Source organism: Salvelinus alpinus, chromosome 26, assembly GCF_045679555.1.
Source record: "Salvelinus alpinus chromosome 26, SLU_Salpinus.1, whole genome shotgun sequence".
Lineage (NCBI taxonomy): Eukaryota > Metazoa > Chordata > Actinopteri > Salmoniformes > Salmonidae > Salvelinus > Salvelinus alpinus.
The window spans coordinates 25,442,394-25,462,854 of NC_092111.1; the positions used below are offsets into that span (position 1 = coordinate 25,442,394).

Here is a 20,461-nt window from a genome sequence, read left to right on the forward strand (position 1 = left end):
TTCCTGGTGTGTGTGTGTGTGTGTGTGTGTGTGTGTGTGTGTGTGTGTGTGTGTGTGTGTGTGTGTGTGTGTGTGTGTGTGTGTGTGTGTGTGTGTGTGTGTGTGTGTGTGTGTGTGTGTGTGTGTGTGTGTCTGTGTGTCTGTCTGGGTTCTGCCTTAATCCTGGGTTCTTGTAAAGTACTACTCTGACCCAATAAGTGACCATGAGTACCTGTAAACTAGGACATCACGACCTCCTGAAGACAACACACACACACACGCGCGCGCGCGCGCACACACACACACACACACACACACACACACACACACACACACACACACACACACGCGCACACACACACACGCATAGATACATACATACATACATACACACATATACACCTTATCATTACCTGGGACACTGGTCTTGAGACCTTGAGTGGGTTGGCTCACTGGTGCGTGAATTGGAAAGCACCCCCCCCACACACACATACACCCTGTCTCGGAGTGGGGTAACTCATTCTGAAAACTCCTCCAACATACACTGTCAGTTTCTGTTAGTACCAGTCTATTGGGTCTGTTGTTAGGAAAGTCCCTGTATGACTGTGGTTTAGAGGGACTTAACAGAACCAGAGGTTGAAGTGGGCCGGAGCTGACCACAACGGAGAACTCAAGGGCGGGTTTCCCAGACACAGATTAAAGTCATACTCAATTGATCATGCCTCTTAGTTTGGACTGCCTCTTAGACTATGTTTTACTGCTTGATTACAGACACCTCTTAAAGAATATGTTTTACTGCTTGATTACAGACACCTCTTATAGACTATGTTTTACTGCTTGATTACAGACACCTCTTAAAGAATATGTTTTACTGCTTGATTACAGACACCTCTTATAGACTATGTTTTACTGCTTGATTACAGACACCTCTTAAAGAATATGTTTTACTGCTTGATTACAGACACCTCTTATAGACTATGTTTTACTGCTTGATTACAGACACCTCTTAAAGAATATGTTTTACTGCTTGATTACAGACACCTCTTAAAGAATATGTTTTACTGCTTGATTACAGACACCTCTTATAGACTATGTTTTACTGCTTGATTACAGACACCCCTTAAAGAATATGTTGTACTGCTTGATTACAGACACCTCTTATAGAATATGTTGTACTGCTTGATTACAGACACCTCTTATAGACTATGTTTTACTGCTTGATTACAGACACCTCTTATAGACTATGTTTTACTGCTTGATTACAGACACCTCTTAAAGAATATGTTTTACTGCTTGATTACAGACACCTCTTATAGAATATTTTTACTGCTTGATTACAGACACCTCTTAAAGAATATGTTGTACTGCTTGATTACAGACACCTCTTATAGAATATTTTTACTGCTTGATTACAGACACCTCTTATAGAATATTTTTACTGCTTGATTACAGACACCTCTTATAGAATATGTTTTACTGCTTGATTACAGACACCTCTTATAGACTATGTTTTACTGCTTGATTACAGACACCTCTTATAGACTATGTTTTACTGCTTGATTACAGACACCTCTTATAGACTATGTTTTACTGCTTGATTACAGACACCTCTTATAGAATACTTTTACTGAATATTGGCACTGGTGTATATTCAGGCCTAACTCGTCATAGCAGTATTTACTGTTGTGTTGTTTTATGTCAGTAGTACCAGGGTTTTAGAGGGCTGTTGTTTTGTGTCAGTAGTACCAGGGTTTCAGAGGGCTGTTGTTTTGTGTCAGTAGTACCAGTGTTTCAGAGGGCTGTTGTTTTGTGTCAGTAGTACCAGGGTTTTAGAGGGCTGTTGTTTTGTGTCAGTAGTACCAGTGTTTCAGAGGGCTGTTGTTTTGTGTCAGTAGTACCAGTGTTTCAGAGGGCTGTTGTTTTGTGTCAGTAGTACCAGTGTTTCAGAGGGCTGTAATCCTCTTTGACCAGCCACTCTAAAGCCCTAAACCATGACACAGTTGACACAGTCCAACTCACAGAAGTGTGTTTCATACTGGGATTATTGTCTGTGTTGTGTAATGTCACTGCAAGGCACTGCCTAGATTCTAAACAATAATTACAACTCACACAGTCCCACGTCCTCAGTTTAATCACTTCTATTTCCAGTTATACAACTGAACATCAGAGTCAACTGACTGTTTCTATTCAGGCAATTCAGGAGATTAAAATCTCAGTTCAAGAAAATCGAAAATGAATTGCAATAAAAATGAATTGCAATTATGGTAATAACTTAGCTATTTATCCCTACTTCACTTACATAGTTAGTTACAGTGTAATTACACTTGCTATATAGTACACCTCTCCTGACTGGAGTGATTTGAAATTGGAATTGACCCCTGATATAACGTGCAGAGAGAAAGGTATGAGCCCTGACCTCCAACCCCTGATCTCTGACCCCTAACAGGGTTTCCTGGATGGAGCGGAGGTGGGAGAGCGCTGCGACCTGGTGGGGAACCTGGCAAGAAGGGGGTGTGGTCTAGAGTTCATAGAGCATCCAGAGGTCATGGTGGAGGTCAATGCTACGACCAGCAGTACTCAGGTGTCACCGGGAGAGATCACCCTCACACTCAGACCAGGTGAGGGGCAGAGTATAGCTGCCACTGAATAACTCACTGAATGGTGGACTGCACATAGTCCTGTTTTACTGTACGTCTTGATGTATGTCCGCTTTACAAGTTATTTGCTGTATGTTGTACATACACTGAACAAAAATATAAATGCAACAAGTGTTGGTCCCATGTTTCATGAGCTGAAATGAAAGATCCCAGAAATTTTCCATACACGCAAAAAGCTTATTTCTCTTAAATTTGGTGCACAAATTTGTTTACATCCTTGTTTGTGAGCATTTCTCCTTTGCCAAGATAATCCACCCACCTGACAAGTGTGGCATATCAAGAAGCTGATTAAACAGCATGATCATTACACAGGTGCACCTTATGCTAGGGAAAATAAAAGGCCACTCTAAAATGTGCAGTGTTGTCACACAACACAATGACACAGATGTCTCAAGTTTTGAGGGAGCGTGCAATTGGCATGCTGACTGCAGGAATGTCCACCAGAGCTGTTGCCAGAGTATTGAATGTTAATTTCTCAATCATAAGCCACCTACAACGTTGTTTTAAAGAATTTGGCAGTACGTCCAACCGGCCTCACATCCACAGACCACGTGTATGGCGTCGTGTGGGTGAGCGGTTTGCTGATGTCAACATTGTGAACAGAGTGCCCCATGGTGGCGGTGGGGTTATGGTATGGGCAGGCATAAGCTGCGGACAATGAACACAATTGCATTTTATCGATGGCAATTTGAATGCACAGAGATACCATGACTGAGGCCCATTGTCATGCCATTCATCCGCTGCCATCACCTCATGTTTCAGCATGATAATGCACGGCCCCATGTTGCAGGGATCTGCAAACAATTCCTGGAAGCTGAAAATGTCCCAGTTCTTCCATGGCCTGCATACTCACCAGACATGTCACCCATTGAGCACGTTTGGGATGCTCTGGATTGACGTGTATGACGGCGTGTTCCAGTTCCCGCCAATATCCAGCAATTTCGCACAGCCATTAAAGAGAAGTGGGACAATATTCCACAGGCCTCAATCAACAGCTTGATCAACTCTATGTGAAGGAGATTTGTCGCCCTGCATGAGGCAAATGGTGGTCACACCAGAAACTGACCCGTTTTCTGATCCACGCCCCTACCTTTTTTTAAGGTATCTGTGACCAACAGATACATATCTGGATTCGCAGTCATGTGAAATCCATAGATTAGTGACTAATTAATTTATTTCAATTGACTGATTTCCTTATATGAACTTTAACTCAGTAAAATATTTGAAATTGTTGCATGTTGCGTTTATATTTTTGTTCTGTATATATTGTCCTGAGCTAGGGCATTAAATTTTGTCAGCCCGTTATTGTCATGCAAAAGAGTGCTGGTCTCACAGTAATTGACCGTTAATTAACATAAACACATTTAGTATCTCCAGGCCTCCACACATACAAGCTGCAAATAAGCCACTGATGCGTGCCTTTGGAACATATATATTTTTAAAAGTCAAATAAATACATTTAATATACACCATCACAATGAATCCAATATTTATTTTAGTCAGGTCTAAAGAAACATTAAGATATGATTATTATTTTTTTCAGAAGAACAGAATATGAGTTGGCCTACTGTATGTTATCTGGCTATGTGCCATGCTATAGGCAGTAGGTAGGCTTGTTCATTTAGCTGATAAGATATGCTTATAAGTCCCGTGCCATTATTTTATACTATATGATTTTATAGTAAGAAGAATATAATTGAACTGAATAAAATAGAAAGGATATTTTTCCCATTCTGGAGCCAGTGTTCATATGAAGTGGCTATGTTGAGAGTAAAAGTGATCATTTGAAACAGGTCCTATATGCTAGATTTAGAGTTATTTGGCAACTTTTGTTCTGAATGATACAAACCTTAGAATGTCTTAGAAATCAAAACATTTATAGGCTGCATGATGTGACTACAGACTATTGATGATTTGAGAAAGTAGCAAAAAAAGCTTGCGATCTGTTCCTTGCCTCAGGGTACACAGCTGTTCTGATGTCGGGACAATAGAGTCCTGAGTACCAGGCCATTAGTGACCTGATGGAGGAACAATAGAGCCCTGAGTACCAGGCCATTGGTGACCTGATGGAGGGACAATAGAGTCCTGAGTACCAGGCCATTAGGACCTGATGGAGGGACAATAGAGTCCTGCGTACCAGGCCATTAGTGACCTGATGGAGGAAAAATAGAGCCCTGAGTACCAGGCCATTAGGACCTGATGGAGGAACAATAGAGCCCTGAGTACCAGGCCATTGGTGACCTGATGGAGGGACAATAGAGTCCTGAGTACCAGGCCATTAGGACCTGATGGAGGAACAATAGAGTCCTGCGTTTCAGGCCATTAGTGACCTGATGGAGGGACAATAGAGCCCTGAGTACCAGGCCATTAGTGACCTGATGGAGGGACAATAGAGCCCTGAGTACCAGGCCATTAGGACCTGATGGAGGAACAATAGAGTCCTGCGTACCAGGCCATTAGGACCTGATGGAGGAACAATAGAGTCCTGCGTACCAGGTCATTAGTGACCTGATTGAGGGACAATAGAGCCCTGAGTACCAGGCCATTAGGACCTGATGGAGGGACAATAGAGTCCTGAGTACCAGTGCATTAGTGACCTGATGGAGGGACAATAGAGCCCTGAGTACCAGGCCATTAGGACCTGATGGAGGAACAATAGAGCCCTGAGTACCAGGCCATTAGGACCTGATGGAGGAACAATAGAGCCCTGAGTACCAGGCCATTAGGACCTGATGGTTGTTAGTGAGTTGGGTACTACCAAAGCATGTCCAGAGTGCATGAGAGGAGATTACCATGACTAAACGGTCACATGGAATTGTACTGCGGTCATGACTCATGACTGCCGTCGTGGCGGTAATACGGTCACCACAACAGCCCTATCCTGAGCTTTATTTCCCAGTTTTACTACTGCGTTCATTGCAAGAACTCTGGTGAGTGATATTTCCAATGGTTGTTTTATTCCAAATAAACATGACACTGTGTGTAGGTGCTGAGGCCAGTGTGATAGTAGCAGTACAGCAGTTAGAGAGGTATCCTGTTGATCTGTACTACCTGGTGGACGTATCAGCATCCATGCAGGAAAACCTGGACCAGGTGAGTGACTGGTTAGCTACATTATCTACATAATCTAAAGTATAATGTTTTTACAGTACAACTCTTAGCACTTTTAATTATCGAAATAAACTTTAATACGATTTCAGCTGAAATAGATTGATTTATGAAGACATTTGTATTTTTACCTTGACTAGGTAATTGTTTACTCTTTACCGTGATTGGTTGGGTGTACAGTATGTAAATCTCCCTGATGTTTCCCTATTGGTGCAGCTGAAGACGGTGGGCGTAGCCTTGTCCCACCGTATGAGAGAACATTCCAGTGATTTGCGTCTGGGGTTCGGCTCCTTCGTTGACAAACCTGTCTCCCCCTACATCAATGTACACCCCTCTAAGATAAATAACCCCTGCAGGTAGGGTGGGACACACTCAGACACACCAACTCAGACACACCAACTCAGACACACCAACACAGACACACCAACACAGACACACCAACACAGACACACCAACTCAGACACACCAACTCAGACACACCAACATAGACACACCAACTCAGACACACCAACTCAGACACACCAACACAGACACACCAACACAGACACATCAACACAGACACACCAACACAGACACACCAACTCAGACACACCAACACAGACACACCAACACAGACACACCAACACAGACACACCAACACAGACACACCAACTCAGACACACCAACTCAGACACACCAACACAGACACACCAACTCAGACACACCAACTCAGACACACCAACTCAGACACACCAACACAGACACACCAACACAGACACACCAACACAGACACACCAACTCAGACACACCAACACAGACACACCAACACAGACACACCAACTCAGACACACCAACTCAGACACACCAACTCAGACACACCAACACAGACACACCAACTCAGACACACCAACTCAGACACACCAACTCAGACACACCAACACAGACACACCAACTCAGACACACCAACTCAGACACACCAACACAGACACACCAACACAGACACACCAACTCAGACACACCAACTCAGACACACCAACTCAGACACAACAACACAGACACACCAACTCAGACACACCAACTCAGACACACCAACTCAGACACACCAACACAGACACACCAACTCAGACACATCAACTCACTAACAGAACCCTTTCAAGTTGCTGGACTACAGGTATCTTCATTCTTTCAATGATGAGTGACTCTCCCTCTCCCTCTCCACCCCCCCCCCCCCACCCCCCACCCCCCGCACCCATCTCCAGTGACTATGAGGTGAAGTGTCGCCCAGCCCATGGCTTCCACCATGTTCTTAGTATGACGGCAAACATGTCAGAGTTTACGCGCATCATCAAGAGACAGAGGATATCAGGCAACATGGACACACCAGAGGGAGGGTTAGACGCTATGCTCCAAGCTACTGTATGTCAGGTAGGGACTGCATGTGTCTGTGTCTGTGTCTGTGTCTGTGTTGGTGTGTCTGTGTCTGTGTTGGTGTGGGTGTGTCTCTGTCTGTGTTGGTGTGTTCGTGTTGGTGTGTCTGTGTCTGTGTTGGTGTGTCTGTGTCTGTGTTCGTGTTGGTGTGTCTGTGTTCGTGTTGGTGTGTCTGTGTTTGTGTTTGTGTGTCTGTGTCTGTGTTGGTGTGTCTGTGTCTGTGTTTGTGTGTGTGTGTTGGTGTGTCTGTGTCTGTGTTGGTGTGTCTGTGTTCGTGTTGGTGTGTCTGTGTTTGTGTTGGTGTGTCTGTGTTTGTGTGTCTGTGTGGGTGTGTTGGTGTGTCTGTGTCTGTGTTGGTGTGTCTCTGTCTGTGTCTGTGTTGGTGTGTCTGTGTTTGTGTTGGTGTGTCTGTGTTGGTGTGTGTTGGTGTGTCTGTGTCTGTGTTGGTGTGTCTCTGTCTGTGTTTGTGTTGGTGTGTCTGTGTCTGTGTCTGTGTGTCTGTGCCTGTGTTTGTGTTGGTGTGTCTGTTGGTGTGTCTGTGTTGGTGTGTCTGTGTTGGTGTGTCTGTGTCTGTGTGCCTGTGTATGTGTCTGTGTTGGGGTGTCTCTGTCTGTGTCTGTGTTGGTGTGTCTCTGTCTGTGTCTGTGTCTGTGTTGGTGTGCCTGTGTATGTGTCTGTGTCTGTGTTGGTGTGTCTCTGTCTGTGTCTGTGTTGGTGTGTCTCTGTCTGTGTCTGTGTTGGTGTGTCTCTGTCTGTGTCTGTGTTGGTGTGCCTGTGTATGTGTCTGTGTTGGTGTGTCTCTGTCTGTGTCTGTGTTGGGGTGTCTCTGTCTGTGTCTGTGTTGGTGTGTCTCTGTCTGTGTCTGTGTTGGGGTGTCTGTGTCTGTGTTGGTGTGTCTGTGTGTCTCTGTCTGTGTCTGTGTTGGTGTGTCTGTGTCTGTGTTGGTGTGTCTCTGTCTGTGTCTGTGTTGGTGTGTATCTGTCTGTGTCTGTGTTGGTGTGTCTCTGTCTGTGTCTGTGTCTGTGTCGGTGTGTCTCTGTCTGTGTCTGTGTTGGTGTGTCTGTGTCTGTGTGTCTGTGTCTGTGTTGGTGTGGGTGTGTTGGTGTGGGTGTTTGGTGGCCCCTGCATGCTTTGACTCAGACCCCCTTTCGAGAAGGCATCCCATACCTTCGCGATGATGTCACTCACTGAAGAGGGGTGTGTGTGTGTGAGTGTGTGCGTGCGTGTGTGTGCATGTCCGTGCAGGTGTGCGTGTGTGTGTGTGTGTGTGAGTTAGTTAGTACGTATGTGTCAGGGAGAATGGTGGCATGCTGGGTCAGCAATGAGTAGTGCTGCTGGCATCTACTGGCACCATCACTGGGGTATGACACACATACACACACACACACACACACACACACACACACACACACACACACAGTGGATGAAACCATCGATGTGGAATAGGACCCTTCAGGGGACCTGAGTCAGAGCTTGCAGGGGGTAGACACACTCACTCCGTCCTCTCCTCACTTTCTTTCCCAGTAGCTCATACAGCGGGTGACACCATCAGTGTGGAATGGCAGCTATACTTTTTAATTAGCCTTTCTTTCCAGTAGCTTAGAATGAATTGACCTATCCTGACTGATCAAGAAATGAGTGAATAGACAATGAGATGAAAATACAGTATGGATGAATCTCCCTTCCCTTTTCTTTCTTTCTTTCTTTCTTTCGTTCTTTGTCTCTCTTTCTTCCTCTCTCTCTCTCTTTCTTTCACCCTCCTCCACCTCCCCTATACCCTCTCTTTCTCTCCCCCCTCTTTCTCCCATCCTCTCTTTCTCTCCGTCAGGGTGAGGTGGGTTGGCGTGGGGAGGCCAAGCGTCTGTTGTTGTTGATGACAGACCAGCCTTCTCACCTGGCGTTGGACAGCAGACTGGCTGGTATAGTCACACCCCACGATGGCCTCTGCCATCTGGAGAACAACGTCTATATGGAGAGCACTACCATGGTGAGACACACACATACACACACATACACACACTACCATGGTGAGACACACACATACACACACATACACACACTACCATGGTGAGACACACATACACACACATACACACACTACCATGGTGAGACACACACATACACACACATACACACACTACCATGGTGAGACACACACATACACACACATACACACACTACCATGGTGAGACACACATACACACACATACACACACTACCATGGTGAGACACACATACACACACATACACACACATACACACACTACCATGGTGAGACACACACATACACACACATACACACACTACCATGGTGAGACACACATACACACACATACACACACTACCATGGTGAGACAGACACATACACACACATACACACACTACCATGGTGAGACACACACATACACACACTACCATGGTGAGACACACACATACACACACTACCATGGTGAGACACACACATACACACACATACACACACTACCATGGTGAGACACACACATACACACACATACACACACTACCATGGTGAGACACACACATACACACACTACCATGGTGAGACACACACATACACACACTACCATGGTGAGACACACACATACACACACATACACACACTACCATGGTGAGACACACACATACACACACATACACACACTACCATGGTGAGACACACACATACACACACATACACACACTACCATGGTGAGACACACACATACACACACTACCATGGTGAGACACACACATACACACACATACACACACTACCATGGTGAGACACACATACACACACATACACACACTACCATGGTGAGACACACATACACACACATACACACACTACCATGGTGAGACACACACATACACACACATACACACACTACCATGGTGAGACACACATACACACACATACACACACTACCATGGTGAGACAGACACATACACACACATACACACACTACCATGGTGAGACACACACATACACACACTACCATGGTGAGACACACACATACACACACTACCATGGTGAGACACACACATACACACACTACCATGGTGAGACACACACGTACACACACATACACACACTACCATGGTGAGACACACACATACACACACATACACACACTACCATGGTGAGACACACACATACACACACTACCATGGTGAGACACACACATACACACACTACCATGGTGAGACACACACATACACACACATACACACACTACCATGGTGAGACACACACATACACACACATACACACACTACCATGGTGAGACACACACATACACACACATACACACACTACCATGGTGAGACACACACATACACACACTACCATGGTGAGACACACACATACACACACATACACACACTACCATGGTGAGACACACATACACACACATACACACACTACCATGGTGAGACACACATACACACACATACACACACTACCATGGTGAGACACACACATACACACACATACACACACTACCATGGTGAGACACACATACACACACATACACACACTACCATGGTGAGACAGACACATACACACACATACACACACTACCATGGTGAGACACACACATACACACACTACCATGGTGAGACACACACATACACACACTACCATGGTGAGACACACACATACACACACTACCATGGTGAGACACACACATACACAAACGGGAGAACACGCACATCAATATACACTTATACACACCTATATACACACACACACGTACTCACACTACCATTGTGAGACACACTCGCACAAGCAGGTGCACAAAAACCTATATGCACGTGGAGAACACACACTCGTGCATGCAAACACACAAACACACATACTTATATACACCTATGAACGCATGGTAAACACACACATACACACGAGGAACACCAACATGGCTTGTCTATCTGTCTCTGTTAGGACCATCCCAGTTTAGGCCTGCTGGCTGAGAAGCTTCTAGAGAACCACATCTACTCTCTCTTTGCTGTGGAACAACTACAATATCAGTGGTATGAGGTAATCTCTCTACACACACGACTCTCTCTCTCTCCCTCTTTCTCTCTCTCTCTGCTGAGCTCTAACACACACAAACCCATCGCACGCCCATTAATTAACATTGTCTCAAACTGAGTTCCCCAGACTCTGTGTCCCTTTCTCTCTAGCCCTGGAATTAACATATCTGTCTCTGTCTCTCTCTTTCTCTCTCTCTCTCTCTCCCTCTTTCTCTCTCTCTGCTGAGCTCTAACACACACAAAGCCATCGCACGCCCATTAATTAACATTGTCTCAAACTGAGTTCCCCAGACTCTGTGTCCCTTTCTCTCTAGCCCTGGAATTAACATATCTGTCTCTGTCTCTCTTCCTTTCTCTCTCTCTCTCTTTCTCTCTCTCTTTCTCTCGTTCTAGGAGTTGGTCAGGTTGCTACCAGGCTCCAATCTTCTGTTCCAGGCTCCCAAACTTATAGACGTGGTGGTGGATGCATACAAGGTAACACACACACAGAAATGAAAAACCACTGGTGGGAGCGGGATGTTGTTAGGTGGGTGGAGGAGTAAGGGGAGGGTGAAGGTTTGGCATGGCCCAATATAATCTATCTCACCCCGGGGCACAGAACAAACCATTGTTCTGTACGGGAATCTGCCAACTCCACAGATCTGCACACTCTGTCTGTACACACACACACACTTACACACACACGCACGCACACAGACACACACACACACACATACAGTAAATCCGCAGAACAGAGCCTGGCATTATTAAGGCTATTCCTTCTCCACCGTATATTTGGACCCGCCTTTTTTCCCATCAGCCTCTCTATTGATCAGAGGAACGGAGAACAATGGAGGCTTTCTGAGAACATGTGACAACCTGTTCTCTCTCTCTCTCTCTCTGTCTCCCTCACCCTCTCCATATACCTCACCCCCTCCGTCACCCCTCGCCCTCGCCCTCACCCTCTCCATAACCCTCACCTTCATCCTCTCCATAACCCTCACCCTCTACCTCTCCCACACCCTCTCCATAACCTTCACCCTCTCCATAACCCTCACCCTCTCCATAACCCTCACCCTTTCCTTCACCCTCTGTCCTTCCTCTTTCTGCTGCTCTCCTCCTCTTCTTGCCTCATTGCCCACCTCACTCTCTCTCCCTCTCTTTCTCTCTTTCCACCACTCTCTCTCTCGCTCTCTCTCCATATCTTTCTCCTCTAGAGGTTGTTGTCAGTTGTCCAGGTGTCTGTGTCAGTGGAGGACAGAGCGTTCAGCCGTTTCCTGGTCAGCGTCTCTCCTCTCTGTCCGGAAGGATCTGTATCCCACGACAACCGCAGCTGCTCCAACGTCCAGCCCAACCAGACGGTACACACACACACACACAATCACACACGCATGTGTTACACCCCTGAAAAAGGGTAGAAAGAATCACGATAGTGATACAGAATGTTTACTCATTGAACGTTTAGTGCAATCATTGTACATAAATAACACATTTTACAGAACAACAGATCTACAGGAACGATAGGTTTTGTAGGGTACAAGGCTTATTCAAATCATAACAGTATACACTGTACATCACTGAAACAAATACTGTTTTCAATATAACTGTCAAGCAAAGCTTTAACTCAGTAAACCATAACACAATTCATCAACAGGCAACAAAGTGTTTGAAAAACAACCACACAAATAACGCCGCAAAACATCTTACCAACAGCGCACACGTTCATTCACAATCGACATAAAATGGCAGCTACGTAGCAGTACCTAGCAGTACGAAGCTAGCTGCAACCGAGCACGGCTCACATTACTCTCTGCAAACCCAACCAACTTCCTCAACATGTTACTAAACAAACCTTAAACACTCTTGACATGTTATCAAGTTATTACATTTAAATTACTCTTTTTAATCATCAATAATGTACCTGAAAAAGGGTAGAAAGAATCACGATAGTGATACGGAATGTTTACTCATTGAACGTTTAGTGCAATGAGAAAAAGACCGCGAATTCTCCGTGAACTTGAGTGGAGACCAGAGCAATCGATCTCAGGCTCATAGATTAAGAGCATTTAGTAGATCACAGATTAGCACTTTTATCCACGACAACATAAAGGAATCAACATAACGTTTACACATTCCTCTCACAATTCGTACCCTTTGTATGCTTGACGGATTTTAACAGAATTATATAAATGTTATCAATCTATCAACTAATACTGACTGCATGATCTTCTTAACCTTAGATGTTTTAAGATCCTCACATACTATGAATTTACTAATACTTTTTAATGTATAACAGGCTATTAGTATTTCCTTTAACCTGTCACACATGCACGCACACACACACACTCACGCACGCACTTGTCAAGTGGCGGTGGGTCTGAGTGTGTACACATGCGCCGTATGTATGTATGTGCGTGTGCATGTGTGTGTTTCTTACAGAGGTAGGCATATTAGTGAATAATCTGAGTAGATTATGACTCAACACATTAACTTGTCATTTGATTATCAGCTGACCTGTTGTTATTGTTTATGCTCCTTTATCAGATATATTATTTCAGTATATATAATCTAAGGAGCAAAATCTTAATTTTCTCATAGTCTCTCATTGAAGTAAATTCGGATTCACCCCTGACTCATGAAAGATTGTTTAGGCAAATCACCCTGGTGTGTATGATGATGCCATATTGTTGAGTCTACCTTTAAATGTATGAATAGGGCCAATGTCTTGAGGTTGAATGTCAGCTCTGCTCACTATAACTCTAACTCCAGTCTCCTCTCTACACATTCTATTTCTATGCAGGTCTACTTCAACATCACCATCGGCCTGCACTCCTGTCCTGACGATGATGATGATGATGTAGATGACGTGGTCCAGGTCTTCGTCAGGCCCGTGGGTTACAATGAGTCAACCATCATCAAGGTTCACTCACGATGTCGCTGTCACTGTGGACCGGACTGGCATTGCCATGACGATACCACACATCAGTCAACGTGTGGAGAGGTCACCCCAGATACAGACCGTAATAATCAAGACTTGAACAATCGGGACATGCACACACACACACCGGACCTAGACCCAGAGCACACACACACACACCCTCACACACACACACCGGACCTAGACCCAGAGCACACACCCACACGCCCTCACACACACGGACCGGAGTGGTCACGGCAGTGTCGTGCGGAGGGATCGGGGGTGGACTGTAACGGTCGGGGAGTGTGTGTGTGTGGGAAGTGTGTGTGTGAGAGGAACAGTCTAGGAACAGTGTATGGACAGTACTGTCAGATGGATGACTACTCCTGCCCCTACCAACACGGACTACTGTGTGGAGGTAACACACACACACGTTGTGCACACACAGACACATACACACACATACAATGTACATTTCGCATCTTACGAGCTAAATCTTATTCACTTACTCACACTGTGTAACAGGTGGAAGACTACAATCTCTCTCTCTCCCTCTCTCCTTCAGGGCGAGGTATGTGTGTGTCTGGTGATTGTGTATGTGAAGAGGGCTGGACAGGAGAGAGCTGCAGGTGCCCAGTCTCTACGGCAACCTGCCTGTCCGACAACGGGTTGCTATGCAGCGGGCGTGGCAGGTGTGTGTGTGGCAGATGCGTGTGTGACAACCATCAATATTCCGGAGCATTTTGTGAGAGATGTCCCACCTGCCACAGCTCTTGTCAGTCACACTGGTAAGGCTTCAGCTCAGCGGGCTAACACAGTCTGGTGCCGTGCATTCTGATGACCTGGGTTCATACGCGGTCGGTCCCGTCGCGTCAACCACCCTGGTAATCACTCTCTCTCTCTCTCTCTCTCTCGCTCTATCAGGAGGTGTATAGACTGTCACTTGTCTCACGGTCTGTCTCAGAGAGAGGCGGAGGAGTGCAACCATACCTGCACATCATTAGTGGGTTACGTCAATGATGTCACAGGTAGAATGGGGTCAGGGGTTATACCAGACAGAAGCACATATTCACACACACAAACATGTCATTATGGTCTGCAAAATTTTTTTTTAATGTCAATGACATTCGTTCAGTTCATTCTCTTGATCAAAGTTGATGGGATAAACATTAATATTCTCTCTCTCTCTCTCTCGTCCTACTAGGTCAGGTATGGAGACAGTGTGTGTATAAGAAAGACAACTGTTACTATCGCTTCCACACTGCACTTGTCTCAGGAAATACTCTTCTACATTTCAACACACAACCTGGTGAGACACACACACGAGCAAACACACACACGTGTGTACACACATACACACACTGTGTAAGTGCAAGTTGCAACAATTGCACCCCACCACCTCTCTAGAAACAGCACTATTCATTGTGTGTCCCACTCTCCCCTCTGTCTCTCTCCCCAATCTTCCACCCTCTCTCCCTGTCCCCCACCCTCCTCCCACCATGCCTCCTCCACTCTCTCTCTTCTCCCGCCTCTCCCCCCTGTATTCCCGAACACTCCCACTCCTGGTTGCGGAAGCCAAGTTTCCATGGCAACAGCTATAAATGTCAGAGTAGAACTTTAGTCTCTTTGTCTGAGGATGAGCCCGATCTCTCTTTGTGTGTGTCTATGTGTGTGCGTGTGTGTGTGCGCGTGTGTGTGTGTGTGTGTGTGTGTGTGTGTGTGTGTGTGTGTGTGTGTGTGTGTGTGTGTGTGTGTGTGTGTGTGTGTGTGTGTGTGTGTGTGTGTGTGTGTGTGTGTTTGAGGACAGTGGAACTTTGTAACTATTTCAGGGTCAAATTTTGGTGTGTTGGGTCTGTGTGTCCCTATATACTACAATGGATAGAGATAAAGTGCTCACAAATTTGTGTGTGTGTGTGTGTCTCCAGAGTGTGTATCCAGTAGGCGGTATGTGGGGACCTTCCTCAGTGTGTGTGTGTTGACGTTCCTCCCTGGCTTGGTGATGCTGGCTGTGCTGGTGCTGCTGCTGCACAGACGATCTTTGCCACAGGGTGGCGCCACTGATCAACAATATAACCCCACTGGCAAGGTAAGATTCTCCAATACTTTATCTTCACACAGAAACACACTTGTGTGCATGTTTCTAACTGCCTGTGCATGTTGTATCATTAGGATCTGTCACACGTCCCAAAGACCAATGAGAAGACAGTATCCTACAGGAGGGACCGCCCCCCGGGCCCTGACCGACCAATGGAGATGCATATCACCGTTCCCAAGATGCCCCTGGGCGAACCCTGGCAGTAAGGGGTCAGAGGTTAGAGGTCAACGGTTGAAGTGGGCCAATGCTGCCGGTACAAAAAAGCAGCAACTCTAATGTTATACCGCTTGAGAACCGGCACCTGTGAAATACAGGTACAGTAAAATTAGTGAGCAAACCTACAGGAATCTTTTCTCAGTACACTTACACTGGTTACAGGTTAGGGGAAGGATAGTAAATCATGAAAACTGGACAGGGTAACACTCCAAACAAGAGCCTTGTTACTGATACTGTAATATTATGTGGCTTTATGGACTGGCAGCCATTGAAAGGTACTGAACATTGATCATTGATCGATTTATCAATGCTAAATATTTATGCTTTTATTACAGAGAACACTACAAGTTTATTAGTTTACTTGATCTCTCTCTCTCTACTCAACCTGTGTGTCCTGTGTTAGCTTGCTACCTAGTGGTCAGTGGTGAAACGACATAACAGAATGGGATGAATGAATAATTGAATGAATGAATGAATGAATGGTTACCTTGCACCAGCAGTAACGTGTGAATATGTGACACTCCACAATCATGACCTTTTTTTACCTACCACCAATTCTACTTGATGTCTTTATTTTATGTGCCTGGCATAACTGGAGTTCTGAGAGGACAGGTAGCCTCCAACGGTTGTTAATGTACAGCATCTAGTTTTAATATTTGAAACAAGCATTAATTTTAAATTAGCATACTTGTGGAGAGACAGAGTAGAGATTTGCACTAGCATCGTTACGTAGCATGATAGGTCATAGTGTTGTCAGACTACTGAGCGCTAATTGGCTCCTGAACTATTGGGAAGGCTGCTGATTGGCTCCTAAACTACTGGGAAGACTCCTGATTGGATCCTGAACGTTCCATATTACACTTCTATCTACAAGAATTCCAGTAAACAAAACTATGAATAATATTTAATAATACATTTGTTACATGTTCACTACATCTGATGTCTGATGTTTACAGCATTCATTAGCTGCTAATTTATTTAGTCCATAACACTAATAATATTATTTATTGTGATTTATTTCAAAAGAATGTGTTTCTTGTAATTTTTTTAATTCTATTTTTAATGAAAGGTACTGACTGGCTACAGGGCTGTAATATTACAGGACTGTAGCTCAATGTTAAATGAATCAGCAATTATAAAAATGATCTCTCTAAGTGGCAGACTTGGGTCAAATACTTTCAAAAACTGGTACCACATTATTAGAACGGTACCCATTGTCTCACGTCAGAAAGCTTGACAACCTTGTCTGCAGTGCATAGTTCATAGCCAGTCTGAAGACAATGAAGGGAACCTACAGCGCATTCAGAAAGTATTCAGACCCCTTGACTTTTTCCACATTTTGTTACGTTACAGCCTCATTCTAAAATGGATTAAATTATTACATTTTCTCATCAATCTACACACAATACCCCATAATGACAAAGCAAAAACTGTTTATTTGAAATCTTTGCAAATTGATTAAAAAACAGATATATCACATTTACATAAGTATTCAGACCCTTTACTCAGTACTTTGTTGAAGCACATTTAGCAGTGATTACAGCCTAAAGTCTTCTTGGGTATGACGCTACAAGCTTGGCACACCTGTATTTGGGGAGTTTCTCCCAGTCTTCTCTGCAGATCCTCTGCACAGCTATTTTCAGGTCTCTCCAGAGATGTTCAAGTCCGGGCTCAGGCTGAGCCACTCAAGGACATTCAGAGACTTGTCCCTAAGCCACTCCTGCGTTGTCTTGGCTGTGTGCTTAGGGTCGTTGTCCTGTTGGAAGCTGAACTTTCGCCCCAGTCTGAGGTCCTGAGCGCTCTAGAGCAGGTTTTCGTCAAGGATCTCTCTGTACTTTTCTCCGTTCATCTTTCCCTCGATCCTGACTAGTCTCGCAGTCCCTGCCGCTGAAAAACATCCCCACAGCATGATGCTGCCACCACCATGCTTCACTGTAGGGATGGTGCCAGGTTTCCTCCATTTACATTTACATTTAAGTCATTTAGCAGACGCTCTTATCCAGAGCGACTTACAAATTGGTGCATTCACCTTATGATATCCAGTGGAACAACCACTTTACAATAGTGCATCTAACTCTTTTAAGGGGGGGGGGGGGGGTTAGAAGGATTACTTTATCCTATCCTAGGTATTCCTTAAAGAGGTGGGGTTTCAGGTGTCTCCGGAAGGTGGTGATTGACTCCGCTGACCTGGCGTCGTGAGGGAGTTTGTTCCACCATTGGGGTGCCAGAGCAGCGAACAGTTTTGACTGGGCTGAGCGGGAACTGTACTTCCTCAGAGGTAGGGAGGCGAGCAGGCCAGAGGTGGATGAACGCAGTGCCCTTGTTTGGGTGTAGGGCCTGATCAGAGCCTGAAGGTACGGAGGTGCCGTTCCCCTCACAGCTCTCTCCTCCAGGCATGACGCTTGGCATTCAGGACAAAGAGTTTAATCTTGGTTTCATTAGACCAGAGAATCTTGTTTCTCATGGTCTGAGAGTCCTTTAGGTGCCTTTGGGCAAACTCCAAGCAGGCTGTCATGTGCCTTTTACTGAGGAGTGGCTTCCGTCTGGCCACTCTATCATATAGGCCTGATTGGTGGAGTGCTGCAGAGATGGTTGTCCTTCTGGAAGGTTCTCCCATCTCCACAGAGGAACTCTGTAGCTCTGTCAGAGTGACAATCGGGTTCTTGATCACCTCCCTGACAAGGCCCTTCTCCCCTGAAGGCTCAGTTTGGCTGGGCGGCCAGCTCTAGGAAGATTCTTGGTGGTCCAAACTTCTTCCATTTAAGAATGATGGAAGCCACTGTGTTCTTGGGGAACTTCAATGCTGCAGAAATGTTTTTGTGCCCTTCCCCAGATCTGTGCCTCGACACTATTCTGTCTCGGATCTCTACGGATAATTCCTTCAACCTCATGGCTTGGTTTTTGCTCTGACATGCACTGTCAACTCTGGGACCTTATATAGACAGGTGTGTGCCTTTCTAAATCATGTCCAATCAATTGAATTTACCATATGTGGACTCCAATCAAGTTTAATCCATTTTAGAATAAGGCTGTAATGTAACAAACTGTGGAAAAAGGAAAGAGGTCTGAATGCTTTCCGAATGCACTGTACATAAGGATTTCGTTACACGTGCATAACCCACAAATAAGTCCTCCATAAGCAGTACTTAAGTTGTTTACAAAATTCTTATGTCAAGTTGATAATTTCAGCACATCACTGAGTTTGTGCAGTACAATGAAACTATTGCAATAGTCCCAAAAGTTCAAACTCAAAGCTAAATTAAAGCTCAGCTATTTGACATGTATTTGACCTCAGACTGCTAACTGGGCATTGTGTTTGTATAATAAAAGCACGTTTGTGTATATTTTCTGTAAATGCATGTGATTAAGAGTTCCTGTAACATGAATGTTTTAATGTAATTATTGAGTGTTAGATTTTAACTGACTCGTTCTGATTCTTTATAAACCTCAAGTGTGTTCACTCATTAGTAAATTTATCATAAGCTGAAGTGACTGACTATCCATTCATTGAGTTTATTAGACAGTGCAATAGACATACAGCCACACCACACACCAATGCAATTGAAGACATATGACCTAGTCTTATTTTACAAAATTGAGTTGATGCACAAGAATAAAGCAGGAAAGCATGTGGCCTTTTCTATTCCTTCATGGTTTGTGTGGTTTCTCCTTCCCTCCAATCAACCACGCCTCCAATCAACACACACACACACACACACACACACACACACACACACACACAACCAAGAACGCCTCCACACACATACACGCACGCACACGCCTCTGGCCTGCAGACTGCTTTCGTTGCTTAGCAACCCCCTGAGAAGGGCGGGAACGGAGGTGGTTCGGCTTCCGAGGTAATTACAGAGTACACACCAGCAGACATGTTTCTATGGCACCGCAGGTGTGTGTGTGAAGAGAGGTGGCAAAATTGTGCATTTTAAATAATCTCAGTGACCACCATCACAGGACCAGACTACGGTCACACTCCCACACAGCTGAGAGAAAGAGAGATTGCCAAAGTTATCAGAGCAACTTCATAGCAAGAGGTCAGTGTTTACACTTTAG

At 45.0% G+C, this 20,461-nt stretch overlaps 1 protein-coding gene across 1 annotated transcript in view; it reads left to right on the forward strand.

Moving 5' to 3' along the window:
• itgb8 (integrin, beta 8) overlaps window positions 1–20,044 on the forward strand; it is a 22,535-nt gene extending 2,491 nt beyond the window's left edge. The window contains exons 3-16 of the mRNA XM_071368433.1: window positions 2,426–2,597; window positions 5,623–5,729; window positions 5,961–6,100; window positions 6,983–7,148; window positions 8,980–9,138; window positions 11,095–11,190; window positions 11,580–11,660; window positions 12,383–12,526; window positions 13,966–14,500; window positions 14,648–14,870; window positions 15,007–15,110; window positions 15,287–15,391; window positions 16,008–16,168; window positions 16,252–20,044. Coding sequence (XP_071224534.1) covers window positions 2,426–2,597; window positions 5,623–5,729; window positions 5,961–6,100; window positions 6,983–7,148; window positions 8,980–9,138; window positions 11,095–11,190; window positions 11,580–11,660; window positions 12,383–12,526; window positions 13,966–14,500; window positions 14,648–14,870; window positions 15,007–15,110; window positions 15,287–15,391; window positions 16,008–16,168; window positions 16,252–16,383 — 2,325 coding nt within the window. The 3' untranslated portion in view covers window positions 16,384–20,044. The remainder of the gene's footprint in view (window positions 1–2,425; window positions 2,598–5,622; window positions 5,730–5,960; window positions 6,101–6,982; window positions 7,149–8,979; window positions 9,139–11,094; window positions 11,191–11,579; window positions 11,661–12,382; window positions 12,527–13,965; window positions 14,501–14,647; window positions 14,871–15,006; window positions 15,111–15,286; window positions 15,392–16,007; window positions 16,169–16,251) is intronic.
• The last annotated feature ends 417 nt before the right edge of the window (window positions 20,045–20,461 follow it).